The sequence below is a fragment of the Rana temporaria genome, chromosome 13 (genome assembly GCF_905171775.1).
Source record: "Rana temporaria chromosome 13, aRanTem1.1, whole genome shotgun sequence".
NCBI classification, from domain to species: Eukaryota; Metazoa; Chordata; class Amphibia; order Anura; family Ranidae; genus Rana; species Rana temporaria.
In genome coordinates this window covers 68,199,692-68,215,693 of record NC_053501.1, presented here as the reverse complement: position 1 = coordinate 68,215,693, position 16,002 = coordinate 68,199,692, and the positions used below count along the sequence as shown (strand labels likewise).

General features: G+C 44.2%; 1 protein-coding gene across 1 annotated transcript in view; it reads left to right on the top strand.

The window, feature by feature from the left end:
* Window positions 1-16,002, top strand: part of VPS39 (VPS39 subunit of HOPS complex) — a 70,899-nt gene that overhangs the window by 29,661 nt on the left and 25,236 nt on the right. Inside the window, exons 12-18 of the mRNA XM_040333162.1 lie at window positions 617-759; window positions 2,765-2,908; window positions 3,888-4,029; window positions 4,127-4,213; window positions 5,246-5,319; window positions 5,567-5,665; window positions 14,714-14,813. Coding sequence (XP_040189096.1) covers window positions 617-759; window positions 2,765-2,908; window positions 3,888-4,029; window positions 4,127-4,213; window positions 5,246-5,319; window positions 5,567-5,665; window positions 14,714-14,813 — 789 coding nt within the window. The remainder of the gene's footprint in view (window positions 1-616; window positions 760-2,764; window positions 2,909-3,887; window positions 4,030-4,126; window positions 4,214-5,245; window positions 5,320-5,566; window positions 5,666-14,713; window positions 14,814-16,002) is intronic.

The following is a 16,002-nucleotide window of genomic DNA, read 5'->3' as shown; positions in this document are numbered from 1 at the left end:
ACAAAGATAAGTCTTGGGGTGGTAGTGGTAATCCACTTATGTATTTGAGCTTTAGATGTGAGCACAGTGGCAGGTATGTTTGGTTTTGAACTTCCATTCACATCTAAGCTTGTAAAATGCCCAACAAGCAAAATCCCAATTATTTAAATGGCCCCGTCACATCTGAACGTTTTGTAGCCTGAAGCTCAAAGTACATGAGCTTCTTTTTGGGCAGATTACAGGCTTTTTTCTGCTTTTTACATTGGTAAAAAAAACTTTGACCTGTGCAATATTGCAGCAAAAACGCGAGACTTTCTGCCTGAAAAGGAAACGCTCAGGTGTGAATGCAGCCTTATGGGATATAAAATTTGATATGTAGTAATCTTTCTGCCCGCGTTACATTGCTGAACATTTTTAAAGTTTTGGTTGACCTTGAATGTCCTGGATTTAAACGTTTTTGATATATTTGTGTAACAGTGTCAGTGTCGACTTCCAATCTGTATATGATATACAGATCTTGCCTATAATGTCTTAAAAAATAAATAAAAAAACAATCAGTTGTTGCCTTTAGGAAATTGTGTTTTAAACGTGAAAATTGTGTTTGCATTACTTTTTGTTTGTGATCCTGTTTTGCCAGATCCTACGCATGTTATTGGGATGTATCCAGACCTGCTACCTTCTGATTACAAAAAACAGCTCCAGTACCCCAATCCTGTACCCTTACTGTCAGGAGCAGAACTAGAGAAGGCCAATCTGGCTCTCATAGATTACTTGACCCAGGTGAGAAGGTCAATAGGAGAAACGATCTTTCGGGATCCTAGAAATGTTAGTTATTTTAAGATGTTCTCCCTCAGTTTAGCATGTACGTTGATATGGAATCCCTCTAGTTTGTCACGCTGCCTACAGAAAACCATGAGCAATAATGTTCTGCTTATGGTTTTCTGTGTGCAGTGTGACATGGTAGAGGTTTTGACACTAGGATTCCCTATTAACTGTAATTCTGTGGTGAGTACGGCATGCCCAGCAATTGTTTTAGAATTTTGGAATACCTTTTTGTATTTATCTGGCAGAATGCATGCTTTGACCTGTTTTTAACCACTTCCATACAGGGCACTTACGTACCTTCCTGCCCAAGCCAATTTTCAGCTTTCAGCACTGTCGCACTTTGAATGACAATTGCGCGGTCATGCTACATTGTACCCAAACAAAATTGGCGTCCTTTTTTACCCACAAATAGAGCTTTCTTTTGGTGGTATTTGATCACCTCTGCGATTTTTTTTTTTTTTGCGCAACAACTAAAAGAAGACCGAAAATTTTGAAAAAAATTAAGTTTTTATTTTTTTCTGTAATTTTTTTGTAAATAAGTAAGTTTTCTCTTTCAATTATGGGCACTGATATGGTGGCACTGATGGGCACAGATGAGATGGCACTGATGGACATCGACGAGGTAGTACTGACGGGCACAGATGAGGTGGCACTGATTGGCGGCGCTGGTATGCGGCACTGATGGGCACACATAGGCGGCACTCATGGGCACACATAGTTGGCACTGATGGGCACTCATGGGCGGCACTGATGGGCACTCATGGGCGGCACTGATGGGCACTCATGTGCGGCACTGATGGGCACTCATGGGCGGCACAGATGGGCACTGTGGGTGGCACAGATGGGCACTGTGGGTGGCACAGATGGGCACTGTGGGTGGCACAGATGGGCACTGTGGGGTGGCACTGATGGGCACTGTGGGGTGGCACTGATGGACACTGTGGGGCGGCACTGATGGACACTGTGGGGCGGCACTGATTTACTTGTTGCCAGTCAGTGCCCATTTGTGGGCACTGATTGGCATCTTTTTTTTTTTGCATCCTTTTTTTTTTCCCCAGACTTTTTTTTCAGACTTTTTTTTTTTTTTTTTTTTTTTCAGACTTTTTTTTTTGACTTTTTTTTTTCTCAATTTTTGTTGTTTTGCCCTTCCCTGGTGGGCATCCCTGGTGGTCCATGTGGCGATCCGAGGGGGGGCTGCGCTGATAAACAATCAGCGCGAACCCCCCCTGTCAGGAGAGCCGCCGATCTGCTCTCCTCTACTCGCGTCTGTCAGACGCGAGTGAGGAAGAGCCATCGACGGCTCTTCCTGTTTACACCGTGATCAGCCGTGGTTGGACACGGCTGATCACGTGGTAAAGAGTCTCCGTGAGAGACTCTTTACCGAGATCGGTGTTGCGGGGTGTCAGACTGACACCCCGCAACAACGATCGCCGCGATGCGCGCCCCCGGGGGCGCGCAGCGGCTAAGAATCCTGATGACGTCATATGACGTCCGGTCAGGATTCTACAACCACTTTGCCGCCGTCAATCTGTCATTGGCGGGCGGCAAGTGGTTAAGATCAGAATATTAAGGCTATAAAAGAATGCTTTCAATTATTTGTGTTATATCTGCATATTATACAGTCTTCTATCCAGACAATAGCTGTGTGTGCACTTTTTTTTTTTTATTGCCTGTTCAGGTCTGCTAAAATAATAGAATGTACAAGTCTCAATCAAATAATCCAAGCGGTGACTTGTACCTTCAGACAGTTCAGTAAGAAGTTTAAATTGCAAAACATTTTATTTTAAATGCTAATTTGCTATGCTGTGTCTTTAGCTAATACACAGTGCTTTAGGAATCCATTGTAATGTATCATCAGAAGCTTTTTGTTTCATTCTAAAAACTCTGAACCTTTTCCAGTACTGTGAAATTCTTATGTCATTGTTAGTTGGTCTCAAGCATTGTATTTCTAAACTGACAGAAAAGAAGTCACCTGGTAAAGAAGCTGAATGATACTGATCACCACTCTACCACCTCTCCACTTATGGAAGGGACTCCAACCATCAAGTCAAAGAAGAAACTTCTCCAGATTATAGACACCACTTTGCTCAAATGTTACTTGCATGTAAGTCCTGCAATTTGGCACAGTATCTGCAAAACACTTGTTGTGGATGTACACCTTCACTTTCTATGGTGTTGCATTAATGCATATTATCAACCCAGTGCAATACAACACATGGTAGTGCCTTGCTGTGTGTTGCAATGCATGTGCATTAGCTTTGTGTGTTGGAGTGAAAAGGAATAGCACAGCTATGAAGTAACGCATGTACCAGATCAAATTAGTGTGAATAAGCCCTTAGGGTACTAGTAAAAAAACAGCTCTATTGCCTTACCATGGCCATACCACTGCATTAAGGAAAGCACTCGGCTTGGACAAGTGCTTGGTCTCATGACCTGTCAGTCATGTAGCAGGCCTCTAAAATGTGTCCTTTGTCTTGTATGAATGAGAAATTGTTCTGCTAGAGAACATTTTTAATTAAATGTTTGATGTAAACCGTAGGAGAATTGTGTATGGATGTCTTCATTATGTGCCATGCTCTGTAATCTGGTGATGCCTCTCTGCCAAGGTGTATCATTATTTCAGATAAATATATACTTGTCTAAACCTAATTTAAAATAATTATGACTCCACTACAGCCTTTTGACTTAAAATACATCTGGAAGACCATTCAAACTTTTTAATTTCATTGTGAATGAATCCCATTCTTCGTATCTTGTATGGTAGACAGAGAAATTGATTATAAGGAAAATGGTTCATGATGTTCTCAATGTATACTTGTTTGGCATGTCCTTCTTCTTTTTTTTTTTTATATATTTTTATCATGGTCAGAATTGGAAGAAAAAAATCTTTAAAAATAGAAATATTTTAGTTCTGCATATAATTATAATGCAGCCTTCTATCAACACACAAGAGTGAGTCAGAACAGTGTATTGAGCAGAGAATTATGACTTTTTGTTTACGATGTTGTCTTTATACCTCCATTTGGAGCAGTCCAATTTTTTTATTTACCACGACTTATGGAAAAGCCTTATTCTTTTACTAGACAAATGTGGCTTTGGTGGCTCCTCTTCTCCGGTTAGAGCATAATCATTGCCATGTGGAAGAGAGTGAACATGTCCTGAAAAAGGCACACAAGTACAGTGAGCTGATCATCCTTTATGAGAAGAAAGGGCTACATGAAAAAGGTGAGTTCTGTGGTTTCATAGCCATGATCAGTAATTTGATGTTGCAGTCAGCTATTGGTGAGACTGAGATTACTCACTTTTTTCACTTCTTGTGCAGCTCTTGCAGTTCTTGTTGACCAGTCAAAGAAAGCAAACTCTCCATTGAAGGGCCATGAAAGGACAGTCCAGTACCTGCAGCGGTTGGGTGAGTTAACGAGTGAAGTGGTGGTGTTCACCTTGGTAGAAGAGTAAAGCAGGGGAATGGTTAAAGGGGGAAGTGCATAGGAGCTGCCATTACTGTTTTTTTTTGGAGGTCCCTGTGGGCTCCAGGGCTTGGTTTTTAAATGTTGAATTTAAGTGGTTCTAAAGCCCTAAAGGATAAGTTCACCTTTTTTAACATGGTACACCCATATTCGGGGTGTCCACTGACCCCCAGCTCCCTGATGTCACATGCCTTTGCGGTGGTCAGCTTGTTGTTCTCAATGAACTACAACAACAGTGTTGAGTGCTGTGGCAGTTCATTGATGCTTCCTGTTAATGTATAACTGCTTGGCTGTAAGATGTACAGCCAAATAGCTTGCACGCCCAGCCTTCAAGAGCACTGCATAGCACCCATGATCTGATGATCGTGGGTGCAATGCTTTGATGTCTCAATTTTTTTTTATTTAATAAATTATATATATATATCTGGCTTGGCTCCTCATTGGATAGATTGATAGTAGGAGCCATTGGCTCCCGCTGCTGTCAATCAAATCCAGTGACGCGAGGGGCAGGCCCGAGTCCTGCTGTCTGTCAATGGATACAGCAGCAGGACTCAGGAGTGCACCCGCACGGGTTCCCCCAGGGAAAGCGATTCTCTGAGGGGGCACCCAGTGAAAAGGAGGAGCCAGGAGAGCCACCGGGGGACCCCAGAAAAGGAGGATCGGGATCACTTTGTACAAAACCCTTGCACAGAGCAGGTAAGTATGACATGTTTTTAAAAAAATAAATACATTTTAGCATCACTTTAACAGTAAGTATGGTATGTGATCTTTGTTAAAGAGGGAGGAACAGCTGATCCTCCTTTTGAAGGAATGATGCTTTAACCAAATTCGTAGGCTTTTACTTATAAGACCAGCACTGGAGGAGGCTTGGAGCCGCATTTTCTCTAGGCAAAGTAAATATTTCAGCCTATTCACTAATCTTTATCAATCGCTGCAAGACTGTTGACATATTGAAATATTTGTTCTTTCTACAGGATCAGAAAAACTTTCTTTGATATTTGAATACTGTGTATGGGTGCTGAGGGATTATCCTGAAGATGGTTTAAAGGTAAGACATATTGTTTTGTATGTAAAAAAATTCAAAATCCTTTTATAAAAAAATTATTGGAAAAAAATATATTGTTTTGAGACAAATGCACTACACTAGGGATCAGTAAAAATTCCTAGCTGAAAAACATCAAGTCTGAATTCTTCAGTTTAACCAAAGACTAATCTAATTGAAAGACTGTACATAATAAAAGCTGAATAAAATTATGATGACCCTAAAGATCACCTATTTAATATTCATGTTACAGATCTTTACAGAAGACCTCCCAGAAGTTGAATGTCTTCCCCGTAATCATGTTTTGGAATTTCTTTTGGAACAGTTCAGACATCTAGCAATTCCATACTTGGTAAGCATCAAAACTGTTTACTAACTTAAAGTATAATTCAAGCCATTTTGGGTTGAGTAAGGAATGTTTGTTTCCCACCGGTTTACTATTGGGGAGATTTCCCTTTTACTTCTGAGTGAGTGAGTGAAAAACTTGTAAAGCGCAGCAAATGCGAACTGAATCGCCTCTGGGCGCTGTTTCCATTCCATGGGAAAGGAACCCTATTTGACCTCAGAAGAGATGGGTTTTAATCTTTCTCCTGAAGGCCAAGTGGTCCGACTCCAGTCGGATGGTAGTTGGTAGCGCATTCCACAGCCGAGGTCCTTGGACTGCAAATCTTCGATCTCCTTTGGACTTGTATCTGGCCTTGGGTATTTGGAGTAGGTTTTGATTTGTGGATCGCAGAATGCGATTTGGGTTATGGGCTTTTATTTTTTCGCATAGGTATTGGGGGGTGTTTCCGTGAATACACTTATGCATTAGGCAGAGTGCCTTGAAAGTGATTCTGTCTTTTACTGGCAACCAATGAAGGGCTCTCAGTGAAGGTGAGATTGATTCCCATGGTTTTTTGCCAGTCACTAATCGAGCGGCCGTGTTTTGAACGACTTGCAGACGAGTGATTTGGTATTCGGGGAGTCCTAGATAGAGGGCATTTGCGTAGTCGAGTCTGGAATTGATGATTGTTCCCACCACGACTGCAATGTCCTCTTTCGGGATAAAGGGCGTGAGTCTGCGTTGTAGGCGCAGCAGATGGTGCGATCCGCTGACTAATGACCCTGTTTGTGCGTCCATTGTCATGTAGGAGTCGAAGATGACTCCGAGACTTTTGACTTTGGTGCTAGGGGTGATAGTTTTTCCCAGAATGGGTGGGGGGTCCAGGTTGACGCAGGGGGGCCTTTTATGGTTTGCGTGAAACAGAAGAAGTTCTGTTTTTGAACCATTGAGTTTAAGATAACTGGATGTCATCCAGCTATCTATTAGAGAGAGGGATTTCTCTAGTCCAAGAGAATGATCCTTTTTGTTGCATATGCGGAAATACAGTTGTGTGTCGTCTGCATAGGAGTGGTAAAGTAGCTTCTGGTTCCTGATGATTTCAAAGAGGGGGCGGAGATAGATATTGAACAATACGGGTGACAAGGGCGACCCCTGAGGGACTCCGCATGACACCGTACGTTTTTCAGAGCTGAAAGATCCAGGGCCGGACTGGGACTGGGAATGAAAACCAGCCCTGGAAATAATTTCATACCAGCCCCACAGCATTAATATACCAGCCCCCAAAAAAAAGAGAGAAATCCATGAGAGAGCCAGAGAGGGGCCGGGCTGCAATGGTGAGAGAGAGGGGTGCAACGATGAGAGAGGGTGCAACGGCGAGAGAGAGAGAGAGGGTGCAACAGCGAGAGAGAGGGTGCAATGGCGAGAGCAGAGGCATTTCTACTGAAACTGCGCCCCTGTCAAAACATTTGAAACCCATCTTTCAGATAACCATAACAAAAAAAAACACCCAAAATTGCAGTAATATCAGCACCCATAATTGCGGCCTTATCATCACCCATAAATATAACCTTACCAGCAGCCATAAATGCGGCAATATCAGCAGCCATAAATGCGGCAATATCAGCACCCATAAATGCAGTAATATCAGCACCCATAAATGCAGAGCAAGCAAAAATGTATAAGAAGAACCGGGACGGCCGCACTCCAAAAATAAAAATGTGTTCCTTTTAATAAAAACTGGTCACAACATGGATATGTCACAGCAAAAAAATCAGGAAAAGGGCTAACGCGTTTCACACTCTCATACAGTGCTTATTCATAGCTAAATGCAGAGGAATCATGCGGTGTATCATGGGCACAGCACTGGGCAGAAAGGCAGAGTGGAATGGAACATCAGACAGTGACTTCAAGCAGTGGTACACATACAGGTCACACTCACTGGCAGTGGCACTGTGATGGTCAGGGACACGCAGCAGTGCAGGGGGTGTTTCCTTGTAATAGATACACTCCTCTGCCAATGCTGCGCCAGTGCCTCTGACACTGTACAGGGGGAGAGAGGGAGTAGGATCACCAGCGGCCCTGTCTGCTTAGCACACACGCACAATCGCACATGATGATGACTTTAAGGCCTCTTTCACACTGGGGCGGTGGGGGCATCGGCAGTAAAGCGCCGCTATTTTTAGCGGCACTATTCAGCCGATAGCGGGGTGCTTTTAATGGCCGCAAAGCGCCGCTTTGATTTCAATGGGCAGGGGCGCTTTAGGAGCCGCTCCTTCAGCGCCTCAAAGATGCTGCTTGCAGGAAATTTTTTAATGTCCTGCCAGCGCACCGCTCCAGTGTGAAAGCACTTGGGCTTTCACACTGGAGTGAATGAAACCTCTCTTTCAGGGCGCTCTGCAGACGCTATTTTTTGCGTTATAGCACCTGCAAAGCGCCTCAGTGTGAAAGGGGTCTTAGACTACTTTCACACTGAGGTACTTCGTAGGCGCTACAAAATAGCGCCTGCAAAATGCCCTGAAAGAGCCTCTTTTCTCACTCCAATGCAAAAGCTTTCACACTGGAGCGGTGCGCTGACAGGATGCGCAAAAAAGTCCAGCTAGCCGCATCTTTGAGGCCCTGTAGGAACGGTGTATACACTGCTTCTAAAGCGCCCCTGCCCATTGAAATGGGCAGCGGCGCTGAACTGCCAGCAAAGCGCTGCTGCGGGCGTTTTTTGTTTTGTTTTTTTTTATCCTTTTGGACCGCTAGCATTGTGCTGGCAGGGACGCTCAAAAAAGTATTTGAGGCGGCCGAATAGCGCCGCAAAAACGACAGTAAAGCGCTGCTAAAATAGCGACACTTTACTGCCGATGGCGCAACGCCCCGGTGTGAAAGTAGCCTAAGGGTCCTTTCACACTAGCGGACCGTTCGTCCGCTTATTACAAGTCCGTTTACGGACTTGTAATCCCTATGGGATCGCGTCCGTTAGCGGATGGAGCATCCGCTAACCTCCACGTCCGCCGGGATCCGCTTTTGCGAACGGAAGAAACCCTATTTTTCTTCCGTCCGGCGGAACGGATCTGATGCAGACGGACAGACGGTCCGTCTGCATCCGATCCCCCATAGGGGAGAGCGGAGCAGAGACAGGGCGGTCTCTGCACTGTGTGCGGGGACCGCCCTATCCGCCGACAGCTCAGCGGGGATGACGGATGATCCCCGCTGAGCTTTGGCGGACACACGGAGCGGACACAGAAGCGGTCCGCTCCGTGTGAAAGGACCCTAAGTCACATGCCCCTCCCCCATCCTCTCTGAGATTATTATGCAGATTTCCATTTTATTGCAAGGGCACCAAAGGTAGGTGACAGAGAGAAGGGGGGGTGCAGATATGGGACACTGGGATGGGAGCACAGGGGGACACTGGGATGGGGGAGTGTAGTACGGGGGGGACACTGGGATGAGGGAGGGGAGGGGAGTATGGGGGGGACACTGCGATAGGGGAGGGTAGTATGGGGGGGGGGGGAACACTGGAATGAGGGAGGGTAGTATGGGGGGGGACACTGGGATAGGGGGGGGGAGTACGGGGGGGGGACACTGGGATAGGGGAGGGGAGTACGGGGGGGGGGGGGGGGGAACACTGGGATGGGAGCACAGGGGAGACACTGGGATGAGGGAGGGGAGTATGGGGGGGACACTGGGATAGGGGAGGGGAGTACGGGGGGGGGACACTGGGATAGGGGGGAGGGGGGGGGGTGAGTGATAGTGGTGTTTTTGTTTGAAAGGGTGTACCAAGATGCCCGCTGACCTGGAGTAGGCCCGAGCCGGGGGGCTGTGGTACAGGGACAGCAAGAGGGGAGGTGGGAGGATATGCAGGGGCGACGAGGGGAGGAATCCTGGGGGGGGCTGGGGTTTTTTTGGGGGTGTGTGAGTGGCGGGGAGGCTATGGCTGGGTGACTCACGGGTGTCCGGCTAGGCTGCAACTGAAGCCGCGGACTTTCCTGGATGCGGATGCGGCTTCCACGATCCAGTAGCGGGGTTTTCCGGGTCCCAAGATAGTGGGGGGGTAGCGGGGGGGATGATGGTGCGGTATTAGGGATGGGAAGGAGGTGTAGATGGGGGGATGCGAGTCGTTTGTTTCCCGGGAACACAGCCGCGACTTATCCTGAAAAGGACGGCCGCAACTCGATCCCCGGGTTGAAGGACAGACTGGCCAGATGGATCAGGCCTTACCTTGGGAGGCCGAGGAGGGTGGTCAGCAGGGGATGATGGATCGGTAGTCCTGAGCACTACTGGCTGGACGTTGCTAACCTGAGCTGGCTGACTGCCTGTTCTGACTAGCCCTGTAGAGATAACAGGAAGTGGAGGGATATCTTACAATTGTGAAGGAAATCCCCTCTTAGATGTCATGGGAACAAGTTTTTCCATGGGAGGATTTCTCCTCTCTTCCTCTTCTGTATATAATATCAGTGTGTCTTAGAATGAGACTTTTAAAAGGCAACCAAAGATATCAAAAATATATTCTAAAAGTGTACAGTACAACCTTGGTTTGCGAGCATAATTCGTTCCAGAAACATGCTTGTAATCCAAAGCAATTGTATATCAAAGCATTTTTTTTACAGGGTATAAAAGAGAAGAGAGGCGCCTCTAAGGGTAGAAATAAGTTGCTAAATGTTGTACCTTAATTAAATGTAACCATATTTCTATACTTAGAGGCCCCTCTCTTCTTTGTTATACTCGGTTGTGACATGAGGCTACTCTTGTATCAAGACATCACTTGTATATCAAGGCAAAATTTATTAAAACATTTCTTCTTGCAAAACGCTCACACCAAGGTTTTACTGTATTTATTAATATCACTTTAAAAAATCCTCCCATGAGGCACATGTCTAAAAACATACATTATGTCAAAATTGTTCAAGATGAGGCACAAAACCATAGAATAAGTGGTGATACCCACAACCATGAATGGCTGTATGATCAAAAGTTCAATAACAGCAGTACGTGGAACGGGCTATCCTCCCTCCTAACGTTTCAAATGTCTTCCTCAGAGATATTAACAGCCACTAAACACTAGAAATATATACATTTCCCTGTAGAGCCCTATGGATTCCCATTCACAGGGGCATATAGGAGAACATCCAACAAGACCACATTAAACTTTGAAAAATGTTTGCAGGAATTTAAATACTCCCCCACAGAGACACGTCCGGCTTCATGTTCAGGCAAAAGGAAGAAATCTTCCTCCAAATAGACACTTAAAGCGGGGGTTTACCCCCAAAAAATGTTTTAACATTACATTCAGCCGAGTTGTCAGAATGACATTAGGCTGTTTTTTTTTTTTTTTTATTTCATTGCCGTACATACCGTATTTTCACCACCGCTTCCGGGTATGTAATCTGCGGAACTGGGCGTTCCTAATTGATTGACATCCTTCCGGCGCATACAGCGCGTCACGAGTTGCCGAACGTCGGTGCGCAGGCGCCATATAGAGCCGACTCGCAGTCCGGCTTCTTTCGGCAACTCGTGACGTGCTGTATGCGCCGGTCGGAAGGATGTCAATCAATTAGGAACGCCCAGTCCCGCAGATTACATACCCGGAAGCGGCGGTGAAGATACGGTATGTACGGCAATGAAATAAAAAAAAAAAAAACAGCCTAATGTCATTCTGACAACTCGCTTGAATGTAATGTTAATTTTTTTTTTTTTGGGGCGAACCCCCGCTTTAAATAAATGCCATCAAAAAATTGTCTCAAACATCACCAGCAATCATTGGCTATGTCACTCTCTAAACAGGCAGAGCTCTTCTTCTGATGGCAACTTCAAATTTTGGATTTTCGGTCATTTCCATTCCAGATGATGGTGGTCAGCAGAAGAAAATAGAGTGAATATCCTTGGTGAGGATCCAGACGGCAATAAAAACCTGCCGGGGGTACCCCCCCTACCTATTGCCTCACCACTCTATCCAAAAATGGAAATCCTTTTTTTGGCTTTAAATGCATTTAAATCTTAAGGGCCCATTCAAACTTCTCCATTGGGGTACCATTCATTTTCAATGGCACCCCAATTCACTGACCTATAACACGTGTTGTAATGCACTCCAAACCTTCGTAAATCACTGGCGTCCAAAAAACTGCTCCACGTTTGATTTTTCGTTTTGGTGTGTCAACAGCCCATGTAAATGGCCTGCAATGTAAGTTAACAAAAGGAATCGTGCATGTTCATGGAAGCATCAAGATGGGCTGGAGTGAATGGGCTCTTAAGGTTCTTAGATGAAAACGATCACTTTGGGGCCAGTTCTCACAATTTTTTTTTTTTCTTAACCTTAAATAAGGACATATGTGTTCCAGTGTGCTTCTTAGGTACGTTTTGGTGCGTTCCAATGTGGTTTTGATGTGTTTTACGGCACTTTTTTTTTTTTTTTTTTTTCACTGGACAATGTGAACAATGCCATTGAATCTACTTTTCTATTCGTGTTTTTTTTTTTTTTTTGGTAAAGTTTTTATTAGGCAATAGGTACATGCAGGATAATTCTGAGTTATATGAGTTATACTTTTGGCAGCAGAAAACAAGAAATGCATATAGCAATAAACATATTCCAGTGCAGATACCTGAGTGCAAACCTCTCGACTGATTGTGACCAAGGGTTGCATTGTAAGACGTGTGCAATACCTCTGGGTACTCCAGGGCCTATTAAGTGCAGGTTGTAAAGGTATTTAGCCAGCGGTCCCAGACTTTGTTGTATTTGGTAGCACAACCCCAATTAATATACAGATTTTTTTTTTTTTTTTTATACACAAGACTACCATTGACCTCAGATTGCCATTCGACAAGGGTGGGGGGTATTGGCCTCATCCATTTCCTAGCAATGACTCTTCTGGCTAAGAAGAGCGTTTCGTGTAGGAATATTTTCGTGAATTTATCCAGCTCAGGATCAGGGAATATCTCTAGTAAACATGGTTTTGGGTTCAAAGTGAGGGGTGAGCCCATATCATCATGAAGAAAGTCAACAATTTGCCTCCAGAAACCCTGAATCTTTGGGCAGGACCATATCAGGTGAAAGAATGTGCCTACGGCTTGCATACACATTGGGCAAGAGTTGGAGGGGGTAATCCCTTTTTAAATTTGAAAACTCAAAGGGGTGTGGGGTATGTCCAATGCAGGATATATATATTTGTGTCAATCTATCTGACAGCTTAAGGGGCACTGCCTTACAGGTGTCTAGGGCCTCACTCCATTCTTCATCCTCCATTTCTCCTATCTCTCTCTTGTGGTTTGATGTCATAAGCTAGTTTCGTTGAGAAGGAAGTAATGAGCATATTATAGAAAGACAATATAAGTTTTTGGGGATCTGTACTCTTAACGATGATAGAGTTAGGGGAGAATTGTGGGGCTGCAGCAGGAAATTGTGCATTCATAGCATGAAGTACCTGAAGGAATCTGAAAAAACATGTTCGGAAGTGTAAATTCTTCTTGAAGGATATGGAAAGCTTTTAAGCTCTCCATCCGACAGAAGATTATGTAGGTAGTATATCCCCAGATTTCTGAATTGGGGATTTGAGACAATTCTGGCAAGATTTTATTGTGCCACAATGGGGTGTAGTCATTAAATGGTGTTATCCCTAATTTATCCATGGCAATATTCCAGATCCGTTGATAATTGTATAAAAGTGTGTACCTCCCGAATCGGTGCTCCGCGAGCCTACTGCTGTGGCACTAATAGGGTTCAGCCGTGCGCTGCGCCCAAGTCAGACAGAGAAAACGGCTGACTCTCTCTTTATCCGTTTTTATCAATTTGGAAAAGTTGAGACAATTGGGATGCTATATAATATAGGTTTAGATCAGGCATGGCTGTTCCACCTAAATCAGTGGGGTTTTTGAGAGAGCGCCAGGTCAGTTTGTCTATTGTTGCCCCAAACAAATGGTTTAAGTAAGATCTCAAAACATTTAAAGTGTTTAAGGGGAATATATACTGGGGAGTGCCAGGGGACACCTAAGATTTTAGGGAGCAAAACCATTTTTATTAAGTTGATGCGGGTACCATATTTGTATTTTGGCCTTAATTGATGTGTATAAGGGTTCAATATTAAGGGTAATCTGGTAATGTGAATCCCTGGGTACTTTATAACACTTGCTCTAAGCAGAGGAAGCTGTGCCTGTGCTTTGGAGGGTGAGAAGTGATCCACTGGGAGGACCTGGGATTTGTCCCAATTATTCCTGAGACCCGAAAATGACCCGACTTGTTCAATTGTATCAAGTGCTAGTTGAAGGGAGGTGCCCGAGTCCGCATGGTATAACAGTGTCATCCGCATACATGCTGATTTCTTTAGTTAATGCTCCCTGAGTCAGTCCCTGTACCCTAGGATTACCTTGGATGGAGATGGCAAGCGGCTGTGCTGCAAATGCATACAGTAGAGGGGAGAGTGGACAACCCTGGCGCGTGCCTCTGGTGAGGCTAACCGCCTTGGAAGGCCAACCTTTGGCCACCACTCTAGCTGAGGGATCTTGATAGAGGAGCAGAATCCATTTCATGAATTTAGTACCAAAGCCATATCCCTCCAGGCAATCGAACACCTTGGCTGTGTCTTGTGTCACCACCATGCGCTCCCCTACATTGTCATGTGTGGCCTGAAGGTTAATGAAAAGCTTCCTAAGGTTAAAAGAAGTGTTGCACCCGGGCCTCTATTCGTTTTTGATGCAGGAAAAAAAAAATGCCCTAGACTGCATGTCGTGTGAACTGGCCCTTAGTTTTTTCAGTTATAATACTTTCTGTTTAATATATTTTGTTACTTGCATCATCAGGAATTGGCAACAAACATATTATTATCCTTACCAGCGTAACAAACTAGACTTTACATTTTTTTTTCTAATTATTGCATTCCCAGCCTTGTTCCATGTACATCTTTGGTGGAATTTTTCTGAAACGCTTAAAAAAATGGGAGATGGATCTATGTAGTTCCAGATTACAACTGTAGGGTACTTTTCCTTCCTTTTGTGCAATTAGAGCTTTAAAATGGCTTTGCTTTGAAACTCACAATGGTAAGTCTAGATACAGAATGCTTGCCAGAATGGCTTTGTGACCATATTCTATCCACTTTATAGGAACATATCATCCTGGTATGGGAAGATAAAGGCCCTGAATTTCACAACTGTGTGATCAAGCTTTATTGTGAGAAAGTGCAGACCTTGATGCAAGCAATAGGTATGTGACCAGGGAGGTATCACAAGCATAATTTCCATGTAAAATGTCAGCAAGATATTAGTGAGATGTGCGTGTACAGCTGCCATCATCATCTTATACTTGGTGATATTACCCCCCCCCCTCTTTATTTTGGCCTTTTTCCCCCCTTTATTTCATCTCGTGATCCAGCCTGTAACACACTTCCTGTCTTAAGGTGTCTGCATTCTGGGGAGAGGGTGTCGGCTGTGTAACTGATTGGCTGCATGCCCTGATCGAATACAAATCTTCAGATCGACTTACTGTATGTTGAATGGGAAGGGCCTTACATAGATCGAAATTCAACCATTTTCAGTTCACCTATCACCTGCTTTAGACTAATAGATTTAGATGGATTTCACTAACAAATTGGAGTTGAACTCCAGCTAGCACTTTGTAAGCACTTACAGCAAACAGTTTTACTCCTTTTTTGGGATAAATATTTTATACATGAATAAAAGAAAATCATTATAGGGCCCCTACTGTCAGTGTAAATGATTTATCTCAACCCTTTAACTGCTACTTTCTCTGGACAGCTTGGTCTTGCAAAATAACAGACCTACTAGTTGGATCACAAGGTTACAAAGGCAAAAAAGACAAAAAAAAAACTATTATAGCCACCACATCTAAGATTTGTTTAAAGCAGAGTTCCACCCAGAAATAGAGCTTCTGCGGATCCATGCCCCCTCCCCATCTTCCGGTCGTGGCAAATTACAATGTCTGGCCCCCCCCCTCTGCCTTCTGGGAGACACACAGGGACCATTCAGAAAGGCTTCGGGTGCTGACATCGCAGGCTACCTGAACAGGTAAGTGTCCTTATATTAGCTGCTGACTGTTTAATCCTTTTCTTCTCCCCAGGCGGAACTCTGCTTTTAAGCTGCAATTTGAACCATTTTGTTTTTGGGGTTTAAAACTTTTTTGGGCTGTTAATGTTCCCTTCACTACCAAGTGAGACACTAACTATGAAAAGTATACAGCCTCCTTTTTCCTGGTCGCTGCATTGTGAAACCAGCAGTATAAGGAGTTTGCGCCTTCAAAAGTAGTCATTGATGGCAGCTTCCATATTTCTGTCTTCAACTTTTGGTAGAATTGTAGACATTTCACATTTTTAGCAAAATCTTCATTTGAATGTGCTGGTCTATACTGATAGTAAAAAATGCCTTGTTACAAAGGA